Source organism: Malurus melanocephalus, unplaced genomic scaffold (genome assembly GCF_030028575.1).
Source record: "Malurus melanocephalus ecotype Western Australia unplaced genomic scaffold, MMel_1.1 scaffold_141, whole genome shotgun sequence".
Classification (NCBI taxonomy): Eukaryota; Metazoa; Chordata; class Aves; order Passeriformes; family Maluridae; genus Malurus; species Malurus melanocephalus.
Window position 1 is genome coordinate 157644 of NW_026623373.1, and position 23433 is coordinate 181076.

General features: G+C 39.6%; 1 protein-coding gene across 4 annotated transcripts; it reads right to left on the minus strand.

Annotated features, from left to right (window-relative positions):
* Positions 1–498: 498 nt before the first annotated feature.
* On the minus strand, positions 499–22239 carry RIPK2 (receptor interacting serine/threonine kinase 2). Of its 4 annotated transcripts, none has more exons than XM_057371101.1 (12): positions 21996–22237; positions 17874–18027; positions 16562–16717; positions 14261–14418; positions 11237–11286; positions 10734–10895; positions 8608–8693; positions 8320–8409; positions 7391–7496; positions 4497–4543; positions 3488–3667; positions 2283–2379 (listed from the first exon to the last, which is right to left on the minus strand). In XM_057371101.1, the coding sequence occupies exons 1-12, from the start codon at positions 22184–22186 to the stop codon at positions 2347–2349; spliced, it is 1413 nt and encodes a 470-aa protein (XP_057227084.1). In that variant the 5' UTR covers positions 22187–22237; the 3' UTR covers positions 2283–2346. The 4 variants fall into 4 exon arrangements, with proteins under 4 accessions (XP_057227081.1, XP_057227084.1, XP_057227082.1 ...); XM_057371099.1 differs by having other exon boundaries at positions 2324–2717; positions 21996–22239; XM_057371098.1 differs by lacking the exon at positions 4497–4543 and having other exon boundaries at positions 499–2379; positions 21996–22235.
* Between the last annotated feature and the right edge of the window lie 1194 nt (positions 22240–23433).

Consider the following 23433-nt stretch of genomic DNA (forward strand, 5'->3'; position numbering starts at 1 on the left):
AGTGGGGGAAGCTKTGCYCTGATCCGCTGCCAGGCGAAGCCTCGCGGGGGCAGGGCTCCCAGCACACACACTGCTCCTAAAAGCCGTTTTTAACCTCATATAACATATGTTGAGCCATAAATAAAAATCAGATTGGTCTCTCTCACCAGCTTCACCTAACACATGATGAATTTTGGACAGACTGAAGAAATCTTTGCTACCTTGGATGACACATATCTTTCTTTAAGCACCAATAATAATGTGGCTTAAAATGTGATGTGCAGTGAAACACACAGTTCTGCCATCAAACTTCCACTGGCAGGGCTGGCAGCTTTCCTCACACCTCTCCCTGCTAGACACCATTAGGTCTGCTCTAGAAAAAGCACAGCCATTCTTTCACTATGGTCCTAGTTTCAGTTATCTAACTTGAATTTTACAGCCTCCAGAGAGAAGCAGAATAAAAGGCAAATACCCAGCTTATGTCAAAGACTTACTTCATTAAAAAGAATTTTATGTCCCTCCCATCCAATAAAATATACATTGTATTCTTATGATTCAGTTCACAAAATCATAAAGATATTGAAAAAAGTAAGCTGTTGGTAACCAGTCATGACGACACTGACACTTGAATCATTGAAATGGAGGAGATCTCACATTTACATAGGTTTTGAAACAGCCATTGCKTAGGATTTTTCATTTATCTGCTCCTTTTATATGGCAGATTTCAGCATTCTTGTATGTGGAGTTTGAGTTTTCCCAAATTTTAGATAGTACAATTATAATTATTTATTAGTGCTTGCRAAAATAATCTGCCTGTGCTGTGTTCCAACAAATTAAAACCAGTAATTTTTTTTACTAGATTTGAAGTCACCTAGATAAAGTCCCTAAGGTTTTGTGAAATTAACTGAAAACAATACCACAAAAATACCACATACCTTTTCCTCYCAGGTAGCCTCATTTGTGCCTGAAACACATTAGCACCATTCTTCAGACAGAAAAAGGACAGCAGAGTTGTTATCTAGAGAAGGTTAAGGCAGGTCATGGCAGGAGACCCCTGCACATTATTCCAGCAGTGCAGGGCAGGGCATGATTGATCTTTGTACACACCCAACTACTGTTTGTTATGAAAATACCAAAACTGAGTCAGAAATTTGATCCTATAAGATGACATGAGAAATATTTATGGCAGCTGACAAAGCTAAGGGGTGGTAAAATGGCAGATGACAAAGGCAAGGCAGATGACCAAGGAAATGTAAAAGAGSTGTTAACTGAGGATACCCTTATTTAAACTCTATCTTGATCTCACCCCACTATGATTTCAAGAATAGTTGAAGTGATTATAACCAAATAATGCAAAAGGCTATAGCTGCAGCCTTTTTGGTCGACACTTAGATTAGAACTGATACTTAACTGTATCAGTTCTGAGCAGAACAAATATGACAAGCACAATGTCCTCCTTGCCCTTGGGCTCCTCTTTGGACTTACATTCTTCTTTTGCTGTGGTCAGARACACTTGGTCTGGCAACAAAATGGGGAAAAAACTCCAAACCAATAAAATGTCCTGTAAAAACACCATGTAAACTTCCTCCCACCTACCACTCTTCTGTATGTRCACCAACGTGGCTTAAGGAAGAAAGTTTATTATACACACAGCAGAACAGCCCTGGAATAGAGCACTTAGATTTTTTTCCCTCCCCTGTGGAAAGAGCAGATGGAAGGTGGAAAACAAACATGCCATGGTAAGATGAGCTGCCTCAGTCCTGTGAGGTGAAAGGAAAGGATGTGTATAAACAACAAATATGTAAAATAGCCAACCTTTAATGCTTTTTTTCGTCATGTATAAACAAAATACTTCTACAAACTGAGTCAACAACTGTCAAGTGTTTGGCTTTATGATTGCACTCCAAATTACTAACTGATCATTCATGAAATGCAGGGTAGATGAACGCAGGGTCAATTCTGAGACTCTGCAAAGGCACAGTAAAGACAAAGCTGCACATATATAAAATACTATATAGAAACAAGGATCATGTTGTAAGAAATATTCACAAGGTTTCAAAAAGAAAGAATAAATTTAAAGATGCAGTCTTTGAGAATTATATACAATGTCTGGGTAAGGCTGAAGTCCTAGCTGTTTGTTATCTTTCAACTTTTGTACTATAATTCTGGCAAATTCCTCTCCTTGGCTGTCTGAAGTATCAAGCAGTTGTCGTACTTTTGATGTCCTTGTAGGTTTGGTGCTTATCAGTTCATAATCTTCTTTCATGAGTAAAAATCTTGATAGAAGAGCATCCAGTGATTGATTCAAACATGCTTCAGTCATCTGATCAACAATTTCTTCTCTTTTACTTTGGATCCACTGATGAGCTACATTCTGATGTATGGTTTCCAATACAAAATCTGAGATTGGAAAGGATTAGAAAAGAGGAAGTGATTGTAATTGCCTGTCAATAAACATTGCCACAGAACAATGAACTGAGAAAAAAACTGTTAAAATGTTCCAATTTGACAAATTTGGTGGTTAGAATATTTATTCTATCTGAATCACAGAATAATTTAGGTTGGAAAGGACCCTCAAGGAGATCATCTGTTGTAAAGGCCTGCTCAAAGCTGAGCCAACTTCAAGGATAACTCAGGCTGCTCAGGGCCTTGTCCAGCTGAATTTTGAGCATCTCCAAGTGATGTTGCTTCTGCAGCCTCCATGGGCAACCTGTTCCAGTGTTCAACCCGACCTGGTACTAAAAAGAGACACGTGGTAAATTCACTTTCCAGGGGGATTTTTATAGAAGTTTACTGAAAATATCCCTGTAATTTCCTGGTGTTTGTCTCAAAAGGGGGATTCACACAGTGAAAAGGTGTTGATTCTCAGAAGAGAGATGATGCAGGAGATTTTTATAAAGTTGCATGCTATTGTGTGGCCCCTCAAATAAAAATTCTGAATAATTCACCATGAAAGTTCCTTTTTGTTAAATTTTGTGTTAACTTTTACCAGTTATTTGAAGCATAAGACTATAATGTAGTGGGTTCTCAGCTAACACAGAGGGTCATTCAAGGTGAGATGCTGACACAGATGCTGCTTCTCCTTGCCCCACCATTACTAAGTGGAAGACTGAAAAGCCTAAAAAGTGAGGAGTGGCAGGCAACAAGGTGACTAAGTTCAGACTAAGTTTTTCTCCCATTCTGCTGGACTGTAACACTGCTACGGGAGCAGGAGATAGGAGAAATAATATGAGCAAAGGGAATGGGACAAAGAAGACCCATGSCAGCAGGAATTTGATTAAGATAAGATTAAAAAGCTAGTAGCTACAGGTACTTGGTCACATTTTACACTGATTTTGCTTACTTTGTAATGTAAGTCTACAAGACAGAATCACTTGCATTCTTMATTTGAAGATGTTTTGTTTTCATTTTGCAGATGAGTAACAGTTCCAGTTTCCATTTCATACACACATAYATTTATGTTAGAACACTAACTGTGAGTGTTGGAATAAAATTAAATTTTCTGTACCTGAAGGAACCGGTGATGACTGCAGCACACAGGATGCAGAACTTGAGGCATCTGAAATAGTCTTGTCAGATGAGAGAACATTACTGTAAGGATGCACAAGGACTTTGGCACTCTGAGGTACAGACAGATTTCCATCCATGCTCTGGCTTCTGAGAGAGTGTAGACACCCAGAATTTCCATCTTAGAAAAAAAAAAAAAAAAGGAGAAAGAAGAAAAAGAACAAGATGTACTACTTCTGTGTTCAAATAAAATACAGCCATCAGAGACAATTTAGAGCAATCCCATAGAAGAGGTCATAAACCAACTCAAATTCTGAGTACATTTATGTCCCTTATATTTTACTAGGGCCTGACYATGGGTTTTGGGGTCCTGATTTATTTGAAAGAAATATTGGGARTACAAATATGCTAGATATAAACTTTAATGAAAAAGCTCTCTTTGACAGAAAAATTTTTTAGGCGCCAGAAGAACAAAATAAATCCTTTGAGTATTTGGAGAGGTAACTGGAAATCAGCATGAAAGCAGAATAATTTATTTTGATGAAGTTTGGCAGTGTAACAACGGTGAAAATAWTAAAGATTCAGACAGGGGAAAAGGCCATGAAGAGCAGTGTTTACATTCAGTGAAAGGCCAATGGGAGCTTTCTGCACATCAAAAACAGGATATGAAAGCTTCATGTAAACTTCTGCAAAGAAAAGTAAAAAGGATTTATATCAGGTGGGAAGTTTAACAGTTTCTAGTTTTAGGTTTTTTTTATAGTAGAAAAGGATGACAKGTATGAAAGCAGCAGTAGGAATGACTCAAGAAAGAGATGACAAGCAGCTGATGAAAAATGWACTACAGGACATGTGCCTAACTCTGTAACTAGCTTTGAGTACAGACTTTCACAGTGTCACCTGATAATGACACTTTCATAAGATGTTAAGTGWGAACCAGAGATGCAGCTGCAAGAATTCAGATGAACATCTAAAGACACAATGAGGTAGCCCCATGGACAACTCAAGATTACCTGTCCAATGGGGAAATCTGAAGGTGTATACCCAGCTGATTGTTGACCTGTAGAAGAACATGTCTGTAAGTACATGGAGCAGGAGTAGGAAACATCCTCAGTATTTTTAAAATGGTGGATTAGAACTCACAGTAACTAGTATTTTATTTCATGAACAAGAGAGAAAGTTGGGCAGAGCTATGTAGTGTGAAGCAGCAGGTATTATCTACTGCTTGAATGAAAAGGGATAAGGAGACAACCACTGTCAGGGAAAGATCATTTCAGAAAAGCATTTCAAGCTGCTCTGCTGGGACAGATTGTTAAAGATCTTTAGGCATACATGTTTRATTTACTAAGAAAAAGACAAAACTACTAGGATTGTACTGGTATGAGAGAATTACCTTGACAAGTGACCACAACATAAAAAAATGCAGACATAAAATCACTCAATTGTTTAGGTCAGAAAGACCCTTGAGATCATCGAGTCCAGCACTGCCAAGTCCACCAYTACATCATGTCCTGAAATGCCATATCTTTAAAATATGTCCAGGGCTGGTGACTCAACCACTTCCCTGGGCAGCCTGTTCCAATGCTTGACAACTCATTCCTTGAGGAAATTTTTCCTGATACCCAATCTAAACTTCCCTGGCACACCTGAAGGCCATTTCCCCTCATCCTATTCTTGCTACTATTGCTTGTCAGTTAAGAGGCCCCCACCTGGCCACAACSTCCTCACAGGCAGTTATAGAGAGCAATGAGGTCTCCTCTGAGCCTCCTTTTCTCCAGGCTAAACAATCCCAGTTCCCTCAAAAAAATGCTAATGAGAGTTATTCAGGTATTATTCAGAAAAAAACAGATTGACTCAAATTACTCAAAAAGAACCTAGGTGACCGAGAAGACCAGAGTAACATAAGTAGAAATACAGAAGGAAAAATATGAGATATAGACTTTCTGTTTCAAGCTGGGGCTAATGATTTGAAGTGAAATGAGGAAAAAAACAACCCCTAAGTAGATTATTCCGTAATGAAGGACCTTGTGAAAAAGAAAAAATAAAATTCTAAGGTATACTAAGTAGACGGGATTTTTTAACAAAAAACATTTGTCATCTCTTTCTACTACTAAGTAGCCTTGGTTCAATGACTTAYGTTAGAATATGCACCAGGACTAGTTAGGATACTAGAAGTTTATTTTTACAAAGGGATTTCAAAAGAGTGCACCCTGTTCAGCTAGCAAAACAAAGTATATTAAAGGATTACTCTCCGTATCAGAAATGAAATGAGAAGAGGGAAAAGAGCTGTTTAAAAAAATACCCAAGAAAAGCTCGCTAGGGAAGGGGAAAAAAAAGGAAAGATTAAAAGAGAAACTTAACTCTGAAGAAGCAATTTTCTGAAAAAGTATTCTAATTGTACTGGTGGAAAAAAACAACTCAGCTAAAATCTATTGTCATTAACTTCTGCCTTGGTGGCATGCCAAACTCCTCCCTTGCTATCAGCTGGGAATAGATTTTTCACCTGAAACAATTGTATCTGAGTTTGAAARATGAGGAATGTCAGTCTTGCTTTCTGCTACAACACCACCTGATGCAGCTATTGGCAAAGTAATAACAAACAATTCTGCAGTGGTAGGGTTTTGTAGGCACTATTTTCACAAGCTTTACAGTATCTCTAGATAAACACAATAAAGTCTAAGCAATGACTCCATAAAATGACCACCAGCTGATCAATCAAATTAATTGCACCAACAAATTTTCATTGCTAACCTTCAGAGGCAGACATAACAATTTTTAACAGAACCATCAGCAAGAAAGGCTGGTATTTATCATTATTTTATGTGATTACACTTACAGCTCATGTTCAACTAATATTTCGTATTTTAAAATTCATCACAACATACTTATTAAGCTAGGTAAATATGAGTTATTCTTCATCTCTGAGATTTTTATGCCACGTGTAGGTAAATGCTTCTGCTGAGGTACAGCTGAAATTGCTTTTTGCYATTTTCTCCAGTAACTGAAAATCCTTAAACCACCCATAATTTATTTTCCCAGATTCCTCCTGTGTTTATATCTTTCTAGTACACTGAGTAGAAGTGCAAAACTGTGTATGTGTTCAAACAGGAGCTGAAAAAGAAACTGCCTGTGCTCTCCTATCTCTACCAGAGCATCTCTGGCTTTACAGCACCTCAGAATACTTTTTGACATCCTTATTTTATAGCAGTGAAGTCAACAATCTTGTCTGATTTCATGCTCTTGGTCCCTGCAATGCCAGAGGACACYCCATTCTTTTGAAATATGTTTGCATTCCATCAAGAGAAGAAACTTATATGCAGTTTTAGTTCCACAATGTATTGTTACTACACCTGGGACCCACAGCATTTTTCTGGTTTCTGACATCAACAAAACCTCAAAACTGAGTTTTCTCGGGGAATTTTGCCAACTTTTATTCATAAAAGGGAATAGCTACAAAAGGTCTGTGCAGATACTTTTTCAAAGCAATCTACTGAAACCACTTTTATTTATTGAATGAAAARTCATCTAAAGGTTGGGCTGTACTGGAAACTTTGAGTTTACTCAGCTTCTAGAATGCCTTAAAATGTGCAGCCTTTTTATATTCAGAAGCGGCTCACAAATTAAAAAAAAAAAAGGAGTTAACTAAACTGCCCACAGTCTGAAGGGACAAGTAAATGTTACCTCTGCACTCATAACATTTGAGCAGGAAAGTTGAACCTGTGAGCTCTAGAGATTTCTAAAGTGACAGAAACAGAAAAATCAGAACTTAAAAATTCTTGTTTTCACCCAGAGCACAAAGTTTACAAAAGACATCTTTTTCTGACATAGACATTCTATTCAAATGCTATGTCACAGTGAGAGTGTAAAGCTGCAATGGGAACTTAAATTTACACAAAGACCATCTTACCTGATGAGAGGATATTACACTGGGGAATAGACTGGAGTTTTGATGCATCTGGAGAGATGCTCCGAAGGGGAAGTGCATCACATTGTATGGAGTCAGAATATGTTGGCTGAAAGAAATCCAGGTGAACAGGCACATTAAACAAATATGAATTTGCAATTTTTTTAGAGAACCTTTCCATCACTGTGTTTGCCCTGCTATCTAAATGCTCAATAGAAGTATGATTAAAATTGTAGAAGAAATTATATAATCCCAATACTTGTATTTTTCCAAAGATGACAGCAATTTTGTATACAGGTTYAACAACTAGTGAGAACCAAAAGCAGCAGCATTAAGAATCAAAACATAAATGCCAGTCTGTATCACYCTATACAAGCAAGCTCCACAGAAGTGTAAGTGAGCAGTGGACATCCTTTTACTATTGGCATGCATTGTGTGTTGCATCCCTCCTTGAGGGGATCACAGACTCAGAATATGCTGAGTGGGACAGGACACACAGGGATCACCAARTCCAACTGCTGGCCCTGCACAGCACCATCCTCAAGAGTCATGCCATGTGCTTGAGGGCACTGTCCAAACGCTTGAACTCTGCCAGACTTGGTGCTGTGACCATTTCCCTGGGGAGCCTGTTCCAGTGCCCAACCACTCTCTGGGGGAAGAACCTTTTCCTGATAACTAATCTAAACCCCTTGCACAGCTTCATGCCATATTTAGAGCTTGCCCACATTTAGGTGCCTTTCTAATTTCTGCATATTCATCCTTTACTATGTTTACATATATGGCTTTGCACTTGTCACACCCTGGCTCACGTGATGCATTTCACGCCTTTCCTGACCACGCAGGAAAGTGCAGAACAACTCCCCCTACTAAGTTAACCTTCCTTTAAGTRGTCAGGATGTTGACACACCAAATGCAACATGTGAAGTATTTACCTTTTCAGGATTCAGAGGTATATTTAGAGACGTCTGCTCTCCATTTGCTTTCTTTCCACTCTTGTAAATACATCGTGATTCATACAGTGACTGCAAGAGAAACATTTACCTGTACTAGATTTCTGCTRTAAGACAAGATGACAGCTCTGCATAAACACATGTTTCAACCAGATACAAGACTACACAAAGGAGACTGAGGAGAAATAACAAAGGAGATTACACTTCYTTTAGAAGGTGAAAGTTACCAACTTATTTGACCAACTCATGACCCTAACAAAAGCTACGTACCTTTGATCTCTTTAACAGAATTACTGCTTCCAGCATAGCTATTTCATCAAATGTTCGCAGAACTGGCTCCAAGTCTATTAAACATTCTAAACAGGGGAAGAGTACTTTGTGAATAGTTTGAAGTGAAATCAAGTTGTCGTTTTACTAAAGTGTCTTTCTCACATTTACAAAAATAATCTATGGATAAATATCAAACCACCAATGCTACTAAAACAAGCTGCTTGCTTCTACTTATTAGAACAGTTCGCACAACCAAAGGAAACCCTGTCCTGATATGGCCACCTTATCACTGTGTATCAAAAGAGACYCAGGACTGTGCTGGACTGTAAGTCTTGCATTTGTGGAATGGAAAGACTGGTGAGTTTGCTGTGTTTTAAGGTAGACCCATCAAACCTGATTGGYTGAATGTGACCAAACACCGTAAGACCTCAGAGTGGGTTGCTGTCTTCCCACTCCAGAAGAGATGTTAAAGACTTATACCAGAAAGACAAACAAACCCCAAAACAGCAATATCCAAAATACATGCTTAAGGCATGAGGCAGGGCCAGAGRAGATGGGACAGTCAAAGCACTGACCTATCACATCCAGTGAAACCAAATGACACTGGCCTCACTCTCACCAAATGCAGCGGGTCAGAGAAGTTAAAATCATTGCTCACACAGAGAGGCACATGACAGTCCAATAAGCCAACAACCACTTGCGCTATGCTCCCCTGTTTCCCAGTGTTTACAAGTTTATAATACTAAATATTCCACATTATGACATAAATGTGTTATAAAAATGTCTTTGAAACTGTGCTCAAATGCAACAAAACCTCAGGAAAGGATGACAGCATATCACAATTGTACTGATTTTTTCTGAACTCCACTGATTCAGAAAAACTAATTTACCATACTAGCAACTCATCACATGGCATCCTTATTAATATGTTTTATGTTTTTATTACAATTTTACCACTGTTCTTCCATATGAACCTTTTTTTACACCAGCATCTTCAAGACAAGCATTCAACACTGGGAGTTTTATAGGTTTGGCAGGCCATTTTTCACACTGAAATACTAGCATGGTCAATTTTTGTTGACTATAATTAAATTGTAGGTACACATTCCAAGCACATGCAGAAAGATGGTGATAAGCAGTCTTTATCCTTTCTTTGTAAGAGGAACAGACAGGTTAGCTGAGCTCTTCTTATTTAATAAAAACTGGGTTTGAGTGTTTTTGTGTTTGTGACCCTGTGTTATGGTACTGCTTAAGTTCCCCGCCAGTCAGCTTTACTTCCCTTGCTTTTTCAACAATTTTGCAATTTCTTTCTATGATAGTTAAGTAGAGGCAAARGCAATGTATTTTTTTCCCAAAGACTATCTTACTACAGACATGGCACTAAGAAGAGATGCCAAATTAGCTCACACTCTAGTACATATTCCAGAAAATTTTCCCTTCAGTGTGACCATAGACTTAAATTGCCATTTTTCTTTTTTGTTAATTGGCATAGGAAGACCAGAATCCATACAGAAATATCATGATGTGTCTATTCTTTTTTGATTTTAGAAAATATTGTATTAAGATGCATTTCCTTGCTTAGAAAAGAAAAATCCAGTTCTAGATTGATAAAGGACACGGAACAATAAAAGATAAAATGCCAGTGAAAGATTTATACTGAGACGCAAACGTAAGTTGAAGTCACTACAATTCATCTGATGTGCAGTGACTTGTTGGTGTTGGTTGTGTGCTCATAAATCCCACAGTACTCATTTTATACTTCACTTCTCCCACCCTGCTTAAAACCCCCAAATTATCTTCAACAATAAACAAAAATCCTTCAAACACAAGTAGTTAAACAAAATTTGCAGCTTTCTTACAGGTAAATTAAGAGATGGCAGATGCAAAAGACTCCACCAACCAACCAATCTGGTTTTATGGCACACACAGAATTCCATTAATAAAATTTTGTTTGCAGATATCAAAGAAGCAGCCGTGCACCTTAYCATAAGCAACAAGACTGATCACATATATCTCCTGACATCTTTAACACTTCTCTTTCACAACTATGACTTTGCTCTGTATGTACCATGTTCAAGAGAAATCTGACAGTTTAAAAACCTTCTCATTGTGCAAGGTAAACTCACTTAAGAATGATGGTCTTTCATCTGGGTTTTGTGCCCATCCACTTTCCATCAATCTGATGACAAGCCCTCGATGAGGAACGTCCATTGATAGACTTTCTTCACTCAAGTCTAGTCGCTGTCCTTGTGACACGCTATACATTATCTGCAAGGGGTTTATAACTTCTGTCAAAACAGACATTGTGAAGTCATTAGAAATATATGCAATATAAAGAGCTTACTCTCTAGGAGGAATAATTGATTTGCAGGCAAAGAATTATCGTTCATGAAAACAAGTTTATATTTCTTTTTTAATTGATTAAAAAAGTACTTTTAATTTATGAAACAACACTCTCATTAAAAAAGAAAACGTCACTAAAAAATGAATCTAATTTGAAAAGTATCCCCATATGTTCTTCAACAGGCTTACAAGTTGCATTATTAGAAAGTAAACCCTAAAATGAAATCCCCAGGTTTTAGGTTTAACCTCTAGCTGAGGAAGGAAAATTAATTAAAGGAAACCTTACCTGCAAATGGCTGTTTCCTTGACATCACTTCCCACATGATAACTGCGTAACTGTTTAAAGTATAAAAARTACAGAAGATGTTACTTTAGACAACCAACACTCAGTAATACAATATGCTTGGCTTTACATTTTTTTTAAAACATCTTGGTGTTTTTACCAGCCCACACATGGGATTGACTGTAGCTAATTAAAATGGTGACATGAATATTTGAAAACTAGCAGGAATYGTAACCAGTGACTTCAGCTAGAACTAGTTAATACCATTAAGTACAGGAAAGATCCATGGCACATAAACTTCTATTCCTGATCTGTATTAACTTTGCTCTACTAATACATTGTGAATTACGTACATCGAGTTTAAATCTCAGCACGCAAATTCAAGTGAGCCCCAGAGAGCCAGCTGCTCCATCCTAACTGCAATACTCTGGCCCATTCCCAGAAGGGACTGACACTCTCTGACATTCCCAAGGAAAGCTGGGTGTTATCAAGGARGATGGCTTTGACCCACACCCCTATCCCAACAAAATATCACAGAGACAGGTAAGACACAAACTTACACTTGGATTGCTCATGCCAGCTACCCCCATGCCCACAGATATGCTTTCAACATAAGCCATCTTCTCCACAGGGAGAGATGTCACTCACATGCAGCACCCACCCTGAACGAATGCAGGAGATTGAACACACATGTGCTTACTCAAACCAGTGACCTTCTTTTCCATTCACACCAACATGAAAGGCAAGTGGTTYGGTGAGTACAAACTTGCCCCATCTTTAGTAAACTAGTCACTCTCTTYAGCCATCAGGATGTATTTTAAAAATGTAACTTTAAACAACATTATCATTTAAATAAGTTTACATGGTTTCATTTAAAAGCAGCATTAAAGTCKCAGTCCTYCTCTCCATTTTTTCCTWGGCATATTCTACCACATCTAAATGAAGCTCTATTCCATGATTTATCCCAAAAGGTCCTAATAYAAATCCCACAATTGTACTGAATTATCCAGTTCCACTACTCAGATTTAGAAAAGGCTAAAACTTCAGTCCTTCCRTAATTTCAGAGTACATGCAAGATGCTGACAAATTAATCTTTCCATGCTGTCAGTCCAAGTCTTTACAGGCATTACGACACTGTCATTCCAGAAAAYAATCACCATGATCAATTGCTTTAAGGGCTGCTCCCCACCCATGGTGCAAACATACTGAGCTTTCTTTCTGCACCACTAAAAAGTACCACATTTTGCATACAGATACATTTAACTACACTGTATCAACTGACAGCAACCAATTAAGAAGAATTAAAAAWACGCAGAAGCAAATAATTGATGCTTAAAAGCAGCCACATAAATTGAGTTTTCCTATTTATTCAGTTTACATTTTAACTTTTACCAATGATAAAATGTATCCATGTAACTTTTAATAAAAGCAGTTCTCCCTGTTMGAAAATATAGTTTTGATGCACTCCTGATAAATCCATGCAGACTGTTTTTTTTGGTRAAGCAAATGATCCCTTTTGTAGAAGTTAATGGTGTTTGATTTTTGTTTAAACCATTTGTTTCCTTAGCAAAGATCCTTTTTCACAAATCAGCTTCAATACCTCAACAATACTCAGCTATGGTCAATTAATTAGACATCTGGAAAATACCCAAATATTTAATAATATCTTTCATTYAGTTTGGAACCTCTCTACAGTTAAACGTTATTTTCTCAGTTCTGCAACACTGCAGCATTGCCCTTTACACTATTCCTGCTTTCCTTTCTTATTTCTGCKTCATAGCATCTCCTTCTAATCATGCACAGATCCTCCTGTGTGGTCCTTCACTGTCTCTGCACCTTCATGTCTTCTCTCTTTGAACATCCCTCTTTCCAATGTTGTCTCAGCTTCTCTTCTTCTCAAATAATCTCCTTCCTTCCCAATTTTTCAGTTTTCTATGCCCTTTTACTAATGTGTTCTCTTATTTTCTCCCATTTGGTTGTTATTCCTCTGAAAGAATTTTTTTCAATCTAACAAACATTTGTCTTCTTCATCTCCATCCATTCATTAAGTCACCAGTCCCCCTTTCTTTTCCCATAATACAAGGTTTCTTTTTTTCAATGTTTTCCTAATCTGTATTTTCTCATCAAAGGGTAAGGAAAGCAGGTATATTGTCATCTGTATTCTTTGGACAGGAATGCGAAGGAACTTCATGTGCCCCTTAAGGGCAAGGGATGATTAAGWGAAATAGTGGCCTCCCTGTAAGTGAGCAGGACCCTCTGAAACTGAGTGATCTCTACATCTGTGTCAGAGATTGGTGAAAGTAAAGGTGGCAGACTGCACCAGAATAATGGACTTTGTCACAGTAATTGACCAGTTCATGCCTCCTCCATCTTCATGTACACATGACAATTCTTCCCAAAATTTTTCAAGTAATCTCTGAACTCTCCAAACCATTTCAGACCAGCCAATTGTAACTCCAATATCCTCAGAGTGATTGCCTTTTGTTATATGGGCCACTACCACTCTATTTACTATTTGATTACTTGTACTCAGGACTGACTAAMACAAAACTACCACAACGTTCATGAAGTAAATTATTCCTTAAGGAAACCCCTACRACAACTTTCTCCAATGCCAGGGTCCTGTTTTTCTCTACCTCCTTTCCAAAAATAGGCTGTCTTCTTTCCTCCAAGTACATTCTGCAAATTATGTTAATTGATTACATAAATTAAAAGAGTATGTGYACTGAGTTAATGCTGTGAATGGCTTTCTACTTTCCCTACATTGTCTGTATGTATAWGCTTATTTATAGAAACCAGTCTCCTCAAACTGTTTTGTAGTCAGATAAATTTTTTGAGCATTACATTTCTCACGGCATAAAAGAAAAGAGTCATTAAATCCATTATCACTCAATTCTTTATTTCCCAATTAATTTTGCCTATGCCACTGAAAAAAAATAAAATTGCTGAGAATATGTTAAAATCTAAGTTCAGTAAATCAAATCTGAGTTCAAATTTCAAAGCCCACTTGAGAACAACGTGTGTTACCTGTAGATATCATGTTTCACACTTGCCCGGGTTTTCTGGCTGGGGTTGTAATCTTCAGGTGGCATGTAGATAATTGTCCCTCCYTCTGGCAAAGAGGATTCACTTCGTGATTGTGACATGGATACCACACGCCATTTAGACATGCCAAAATCTGCAATCTGGAAAAGTYAAATCAGTTGTTCTGAGAAGATAAACTGGATTTATCAGCTGTCAGTTGTTTGAAATTCCTGAAATATGCCAATAAGAAGGGGTCACCCAAAGCTCTTAACCCGACACACAAAAATATGTGGTTCTCCTAGCAACAGGAAACATTGACTCCAGTCCATAAAGCATTCTCAGGTCATGACTCATGCTATCCCTAAAGCACTGCCCTATCCTGTTTTTGTAAGGAAGGGCTGAAGAATCTCCTGAGATAGCGCTGAAGAAAATCACTTCCTTGTGTTAAAAAAGCAAACAATAGATCATTGACTACTTGTAGCTTCCCTTGCTGTAAAAAAAGCACAAGTTTAGTATAAATCATAGTAGCTGTATATAACTCAGCTTGGCAATATCCTGAGGTAGTTCCTCTCACSAAAAAATTTTAGGGCACTTCGCCTCAGTCCCAAAACTATGACATGTTGGTCTGGAATGAATAAATTTGACATTCTGAAATTCTGTGCTGCATGGAGTTGCTGAATATTTTCTTTACTATGTACTCTGGAGCCTTGCCCCTTTCTACAGGTTACAGTGCACCTACATGAAGAAGTAACTGATTACATCCTCATGCTTTCACAAGCCAGGGCGCCAGATATCAGATTAGGTTACGGGTAGGGAGATAAACATTTAGCAGAATACACCTGCTGGCTGAGCTGTGGTGTCTGGCATATATGGGGGAGAGGTAAGCAGCCAGCTACCTGCTCTGCACTTGTCCAGTATTTGCATAATAGAAAAGACATTTTCAGCAAAGGTGCCTGGGCAAGCTCTGTGGCAACTATGACAACAGAAACAAGCTTTGAGAAGAGCAAAATCCACAATAAAAARTAACCTTTCTTCTCTACCACTCACTCTCATCAAGCCTTCCTCTTTGTAATTGATCTTAACTCTTGCTCATTCAGTAGATCAGGGACAGTCAGAAGCACTCTGTGAATGGTGTCCCTTTTATACATATGCAATACTTCTTCTATTTGGCATACATGATGACCTTTCTTGCACTCCCTGTCAGCTGTACTAATTTAGAGAATCTTGCTTTGTTTAAAACCCCAAGGACTCTCCTTGCAGGATACAGGGAAGGTCTCTTCCCTTCAATTGCTCCAGCAAATAAACTGTTCAGAGCACCAGGCCACACCAAAGCTTTTAGGGATTAAAAAAGGAGTGGATAAAAAAATGGCTTGGACTAGTTCCCTGATCAGGTTTATCAAGAAGCTCAAGAGATGGCAATACYGGCACAACTGAGTGGGAGGAGGTATGACCTGCTGAGGGTGTGAGTGGAGACAAGGCCACATGAAGCACTTTGCTGCCAASAAAAATTTCTGTGCAATAGAGATAGAAGAACATTTTCTATCAATTTTAAAAACAGAGGATCTTTGGAAAAAACAAGAAACAACAAACCGAAGTCTTGCAGTTATGGAAGCACCCAAACATTTTGTCAGAAGTACTTTTAGTCTCTTCTTTACATATTGGCGGTGGCATTTTAAAAGGCAGAATTGAAGTTTTAAACTACTCATAATTCTCCATATATGTTTGCTTGTTCTAAGGAGCTTCACAAAATACATYTTCCAACATGTTCAGACTTTGAAGTCATGGTTTACATGCTCTTATTCTACAGCAACAGAATAGCTATGTCCATATTGCATGAGAAATATCAATTGGAGCATTAACACATGAATTTGACCTACTGCCTATCAGAAGTAACTTGTCAGAGCATCTTGGGCAGGAACACTTTCTATTTTTTTCTCAGAGAGGGCCATATGTAGTTACCTGTRGAAAGCTGACAAACAAGAGTGTCACCACTACTGCATAGCAGCTGCGGCTATAGCAGAAACAGCCCAAATTCTATCTTTCAGATAGATAAAATCTATTTATCTATTCAGATAGATAAAATAGATAAAATCAGGTCTTTTCAGATAGATAAAATCCACAACTGAGTAATAGAGAGCTCTCAAAAGAAAAACTCCAAAGTTGTGTCTATAAGGACAGAAGAAAAGGTCCAGAATACAATTACATCCTCTCGGTATGGCTGCAACCTCACCCTTCCTACTCTACAATAATTAAAACACTTTCTCATTCTGAATGCTGAAGAAGGTAAGAATTAAACAACCCTACCTTGACATGAAACTCATCATCCAGCAAAATGTTCTGGGTTTTCAAGTCATGGTGCAGCAACGGAGGATTCATGTTGTGCAAATAGTTTACTCCCAAAGCAATTTCGTAAAGAATGCGGAATCTCAGGCACCAAGGAATATCAGGATATACATCCTTCTGCCAAGATAAAATGACAAAACCTGAATACAATCCTCTGTTCTGATCAAACAGCAAACACAAAGACTTATTTTATAAGAAGCAGAAAGTTACTTGGGCAAGCAGTAATCTTTTAAAACATACACTACACAAATGCTTAAAAAAATTGTAACGGAGCATTAAGACTCCTTAGCTACTAAAACAAATATTATTAAAAAATAAAAACCATGCAATGCTATGCTTCCAACCCCTAGCATTCACATAATAATTCACGACTGTTATATGTGATGTAGAACATTTACATTATTCATTCATGTAGAAATATTAATTACAGATGAACTCCTGCAGGAAAGCTGCAACTCACAATTTATGAGTCCTACACAAAGAATCGCAAAAATAATATCTTCAAATTACACTGGGGAACAAGAAAAKCTGTATTGAATGTATGCACAAAATGCCACCTTTATAAATATGACCAGTATTATAAGACAATTGCAGTAAAACTCAACTGAAATCTTGAAAGTTATATTGACACTAATGCCTTTTTGAAAAAACACACAGATGAGCTCTCTATGGCATCAGTTATGTGTTGACTAAAGGGGGAGAAGAAGCTTTCAATGCTACTGAGACACAATTGCAATAGCTTTACAGTAGCAACACTATGTTCAGGCCAAGCTAATGGCAGCAACTGAGAGTTCAGCACAGGAGAACTTATTCAGAGAATAAGATATGGTAGAAATATTTGTATCTGTTGATATCAGCAACATTTGGCTTCTATAAAGTCAAAATCTTCAATTAATTTTTTAAAATATTCAAATTTATGAAAAAATATCAGTATTTGTATGGGCAGTTATTCAGAAASCTAGGCTGAAGTAAGCATATTTCAGAATCTAATTAGAGAACAATTGAGATTTTTTAAGTGACTGCATGCAATAATTCAACATAAAGCTAGTTATAGGTCACAACATTAAAGGAGAAAGTTCAATAAAACTTAAGTCAGCTGAGTTTAGTTGTCTGAAATACAGAAGACCTACCTGAGCACCAAAAACTACTAGAGGTAATGACTGTCTTTTAATGCGAAACATTGTAAATAAAATACTTTACTATACTAAGTATGGAAATTGCAATTGGCTTGAAGCAGTCAGGTATAATATTTAAAGACCATAAGTACACTTACCCCATGCAACAGCTGGTTTAATGACCCATTTGTCATGTATTCTGTTACTATCCCCAGAAATTCAGGCTCGTTGCAAATTCCCAAAATTGGCAGAATGTAACTAAACCTGGCTTTGTGTAATATCTCTGCTTCTTTCAAAAGGTGGTTCCTATCACTTAAAGAAAGTAAGCAAACAAATAAAAAACATTACCATATCAGTATTAGGAAACTCAAAACAAATGCTGGGGTAACTATATTCTCTGTCAATTATATCCCTGTATGTAGCACCACCACCTTTTCCCATTTGATTTCTACCATGCTGTTTTGAGAACAAGACAGTGTAAGACAAATTAGAATCTGCAAATGCAAAGACAAGACAGCTTCCCTGGCTTTGCTGTACCACACATATCTATTTCCACCACACATTTCATCCATGTTTTCAGTAAATATAGATCCAGTCAGAACTTCCAAGTTCCACCATTCTTTGTAACCATAATGCTAACTTTTATTGTATTTGTCCTACTTTACTGAACATCTTCAAACCCTGACTTTTCAATAAGACCCAATTTTTATCTCCTAGATAGTGGAGATTTTAATATTCATGGTTCTCCAACATTTTGTGGCCTCTGATGAACACTAAAATAATGGGGTCTAAAGGAATGYACTTTCAACTWCTGAAGRAAAAAKGAGAAATTAACTATGCTGTGTTTTYGCAGAAATCATTCCTTCAAACTGAGCCCCTGCTTTAAATCGCTCTCTGGAAAAAAACATTCCCTAGCTGCACAGGAAGCAGGAATGGACCAGCCTCATCACGTTTTTATGCCTCTATTTGACTGYGTGGATCCTTTCTGTTACCTCAAAGCTCCTCATAAATGTGGGTTTGATGCATCTTTACAAATTCAGACCTTGTAGCATGTGGATGTGAGAAAACCAAGTTTTTTTAAGATTGAGAATGTTTCTATCCCTAAAAATAGAAAATATTTGGTATGCCTTACAWCTCAAATAGTCTTGAAAAAAAGGGTTTGTTGTCAATGAGGAGAGCTGGACTACGAAGGATAATTCTATGAAAAAACTTTTAGATCTGATACATATGGTCTTTATCAAAGTGACAAGGTGCTTATGAGGCCTATTAATTCAAAACTTTCTATAGCCTTTTTATACATTATCAGTATAAGAATGTAATAACTTTTTACATATTATTAAAATACAATGTAATCACTTTCAATATATTATCAATGATAGCCTTTTTATATAGTGCTATAAGTTTTTTAATAGTGTATYAGCAACATATAGTGTACCAGCTGCACGTAATCTAACCAGCTGGATTAGTACATAGATATGTGAAATCACCAAGGGACATAAATCAGAAAAAGTTCTGAAGAAAGTAGACAGGTAGATGYTATAAACAAGGAACAATAGAGAGCACTAATGAGAACTTGGCAGAAGTACGGGACAGTCAGCAAAATAATTGAAAATTATRACTTGRAGGACTAGRAAAAGAACATGAACACCACAACTGYGCATGCCCTGAAGATAAAGGTGAAAAGTCCACCATGATGAAGAGGATGGTATCTCATTAGGGGGAGACCCCCGTGACCGCCGAATTTAGGATAACACATGCACACTTGTAAAACTGTGATATCATGGATTTCCATGCCCATGTATAGTGGTGGGTGTATGGTGGGCATATGGGGGGCAGAGACAATGTTCCTGTTACACCATGCTTACTGTATAAATATGTGCTACTTTGAAGCAAAGGCAGGTGTGTTAGGAGGAGAAATCCCCCTCACCTCCAGTGCTACGCCAGCGTTGTAATAAACAAATACCTACAGCTCTATAGGCACCAGTCTATGGGGTTTTATTTCTAAGCCTTTTTCRGGCATCAGATTTTATACCAGCAGAGACTGGTACAGACACATGTACATGGCTAGGATATCCAAATACGGGACATTTACAGGACATTTAAGATTGATCCTTGATTGAGAGCCAGTCTGACAGAAGCAATAGGGCTGTGCTARGGCCAGGGCTGTGTCCACCACGATTTGTTCAGCACAGCACTGTGTGATGTGCACAGCACAGCTCCAGGGTGAGAGCYGGTTTGTGCCCACCAAGCTCAGGGYACACCCTGAAGCACTTGYGGCAGTCTGGATCCACCATGGTGGATTCACCCCTCACAAAGAAAAGGTCATCAGGGCGTATGGAGTTAAACAGGAAAAGCTCTTTTCCTGTGCTAAAGCCTGTGGCTCTTTCTCTTTCAGGAAACCTTGAATTTTGATGGATGTGAAATTAAGGTCCTTTTATCTGTGTGATGGAAAAAGACTTACAGGAAACTCTAGGAAATTATAAAAGTAAAAAGGCAGACTATGAGAGAAGCAAGGGACGAAAGACACAACTCTCTGCCTTCCTCCTTCTTTCTAGAAATGACTAGATTTGAGGAAGCTAGGGGTTTTTCAGACAGTTAGGCACATTTGAATGGGATTCAGCTGTAGTCGCAGAAAAAATAAATTGCGACATGCTGAAATCTATTCCTGTGTCTGTCAGTCACTTCACCTTTGTCTACTCCATACCAGAAGGGCACTGAGTAATGCCTAAATGAGYGCATTCCCACAACAGCTTCCCATCTGGCTTTGCTCTATGATGGGTCACATTCCATATTCTGGGATGCACAGCACACACTTCCCACTTGGGGAATTAACTGCACCATGAACTCATCCCTTTTCCYGACAACACTAACAGGCTGGCATTTTATATTGCCTGCTATACAGCAACAAAGCACTTGCTGCAGAGACTCAGGTATAACAGATTTTTTACAGCTTTCAGTCTTCTGATAGCATTTCTGGACTTCGTGTGATATATGGTAGGTGACTGAATTATTTTGATTGCCTCACCTGCCCTTTTAATCATAATTTCACAGGTTAATCCAAATTCTTGCAAGCCTAAAAATAGCATGTGGTGTTTTCTCCCAACTAAGTTCTGAGGAAARATGCTGTATTTCCAATTAGCAGGGATTTAAGCAGACATTTAAATTTAAAAAAAACATCCGAAACAAAAAAAACCCGCACCACACAACCTCCTCCAGCCCTGGAACTTATCAGAGAATACAACATAACTGAGATTCCATTTCTGGCAAGATTTCAGAGATAAAACCTGAGTATACACACACTCGGGTAATAAGAGGTGAAAGAGCTTAAAACAAGCTTGTCTTAAATTCTAGTATTTCGGGTCATGAGATTGGAAGCCTTTCTGAGTGAAGTTATACTATCTAAAGACTTAAYACTAGATCAAAGAAATCTTAGGCAACAAAACTTAAAGACACCAAGACTCAGAGGCAGCTTTACAGCCAATAGTGCTTCAGACAGCAAATTTACATTGATATGTTAAAAATTGGAACTATAGGGATCGAATGACACAGAGATGAATGAAAAAGTACAACTTGCTGCCCCCTTACATGAAATGACAGCTCCTGTAATAAACATGCTGACACTTGGGTCCCTGGAAAATGGGGAACACGATTGTTACATGGAAAATACCAGTTGTACACRGGGGCCTACAAGCCTATTATTTTAAATCAGCTCCTCTCAGTACTTTGAGATCTGGGGAAAAAATAGTAATTGTGCATTGTCTTGGAGAAGCTTCTTCTAGAAGCTCGAAGCAATCTCTGCTAGATACAAAGTACACTCTCTCTCTCTAAACACCAAATCTATACTAATCACTGTAATCCCACTGACACCTCAGAAAAATGGTTAGCAGGCAAGAGACCCAGAAAGAAGCCAAACTCTGTCAATCCCACTTCGAGGCGCACAATGCAGATGAYATCTCCGAAAGAAACAACTTAGCGTCTCACAGACCGAGACGGAAACCACCCATTTATAAAAATCGAAAGAGAGGAAGCTCCGGGGCGGTACGCAGTTTCTCTTGGTTCAAGCTGAATCACTCTTCATGGGATTCCCCCTTCCCCATGGAATCAAAGAAAGACCGCCTACGGAAACACCAAGATCTGATCCACGGACCTCAGAACCCCACGCCGGCATCTCGTTCCGGCACCTCGAGCCCTTTGTGGGGTCTGGTTTAGGGAAAAGCGGGTGTAGCTCAGCCCTTCCCCTGGCGATGCCCCGCTCCGGCCGCCCCCTCCCCACCCCRTACCTGTCTAGCAGCGGCCCCTGCAGGCACTTGAGGGCCACCGGGACCCTCCAGTCGGCGTGGCGGGCGGCGGACACGGTCCCGTAAGCGCCCCGGCTGATAAAGCGCAGATCCGGGAGTTTGTTGGAGGGGATGGAGGGGAGGCCGTAGCTGAGGGCGCCCGGCCGGCCCCCGCCGCCATCCCCGCCGCTCATGCTGGCACTCGGCCGGGCCCGGCGCGGCCTTCAGCCCCTGCCCCCCCACACCGCCCTGCCCCGCCTCCTCTCCGCTTAGCCAGCAGTTCTCTCCTCCTTCAACCCCACCGTCGAGCCACTTCCTCACGGAAAAAAGCCTCCCAGGGCTCGCGGGTCGGGAAGGCGGAGCAGCCGCGATGGGAGGAGCGAGCGGAGCGAGCGCCGTGCCGGGTCCCCGGAGAGCTGTGGCGGGTGCTCTGGAGAGCTGTGGCGGGTGCCCCGGAGAGCTGTGGCGGGTGCCCCGGAGAGCTGTGGCGGGGCAGGGGCCGCGTCCCTCGGGAGCTGCGGGAGCGCTGTGGCGGGTGCCCCGGAGAGCTGTGGCGGGGCTGCAGCCGCGTCCCTCGGGAGCTGCGGGAGCGCTGTGCCGGGCGCACCCCTCGGGCCATGGATGGAGCATCTCCCAGCCCGGCCGGAGGGCGTCCTGCCGGGAGCATCCCCTGGGCCGGAGAGATGAGCTATCGCCCTCTGTGCGGGGGCGGGCGGGGTGTGTGAGTYCTGTTCTCGAAAGGTGATGCAGGATGCCAAAGCCGAGCGCAGGGCGCCGCAGTGAATTGTCCTCTGCATACCGTCATAGGGCGCTGTGGGTTGGAAGGGACATTAAAGATCGTCTGGTCCCWACTCWGCCAGGAYAGGAMKCATCTTCTGCTRCACCAGGTTRCTCCGAGCCCCGTCCGGTGTATGTTCATTGCTCAGGCGAAGTGAGAAAAGCCTTGTCTCATGCACTCGATTATCCCCTCCGTGTTTGTCCTAGGAAGATTTTTCAGGATAGCGGCATTTCAAAAAAGTAATTTCGAAATTTCCAGTAAGTRCAAGTTCACCCTTGCTCCACTAATAACAAGCCACCTGATACGTGGATGTGTTTATGAGAGCTTTATGTGAGGCTTGCACAGAAAGGTTTTGTAAGGCCTGTTCACCAAGCCAAGTTCTCACAGACTAACAAAATAATTTAATGGTAGGGGTTTGTAGCTTTTCACAAGGAGTGACAGTTCCACAGGATGRGATAAAGGTAAATAGAGCAATTCACTCAACCTTCCATATGTGTGGGTCAGGGGCTAAACGCCTGGGGCTTTTTACCTCCCCTTTTTTTTTCTCCCAGTAATGAATGTGGAGCAGAAAATAAGGGAAGAGAGCTAAGTTTTCAAACTACAATGTATTCAATATTTCACAGCATTCATTTTAAGACATGGCAACAGGTTTTAGTTCTGTCT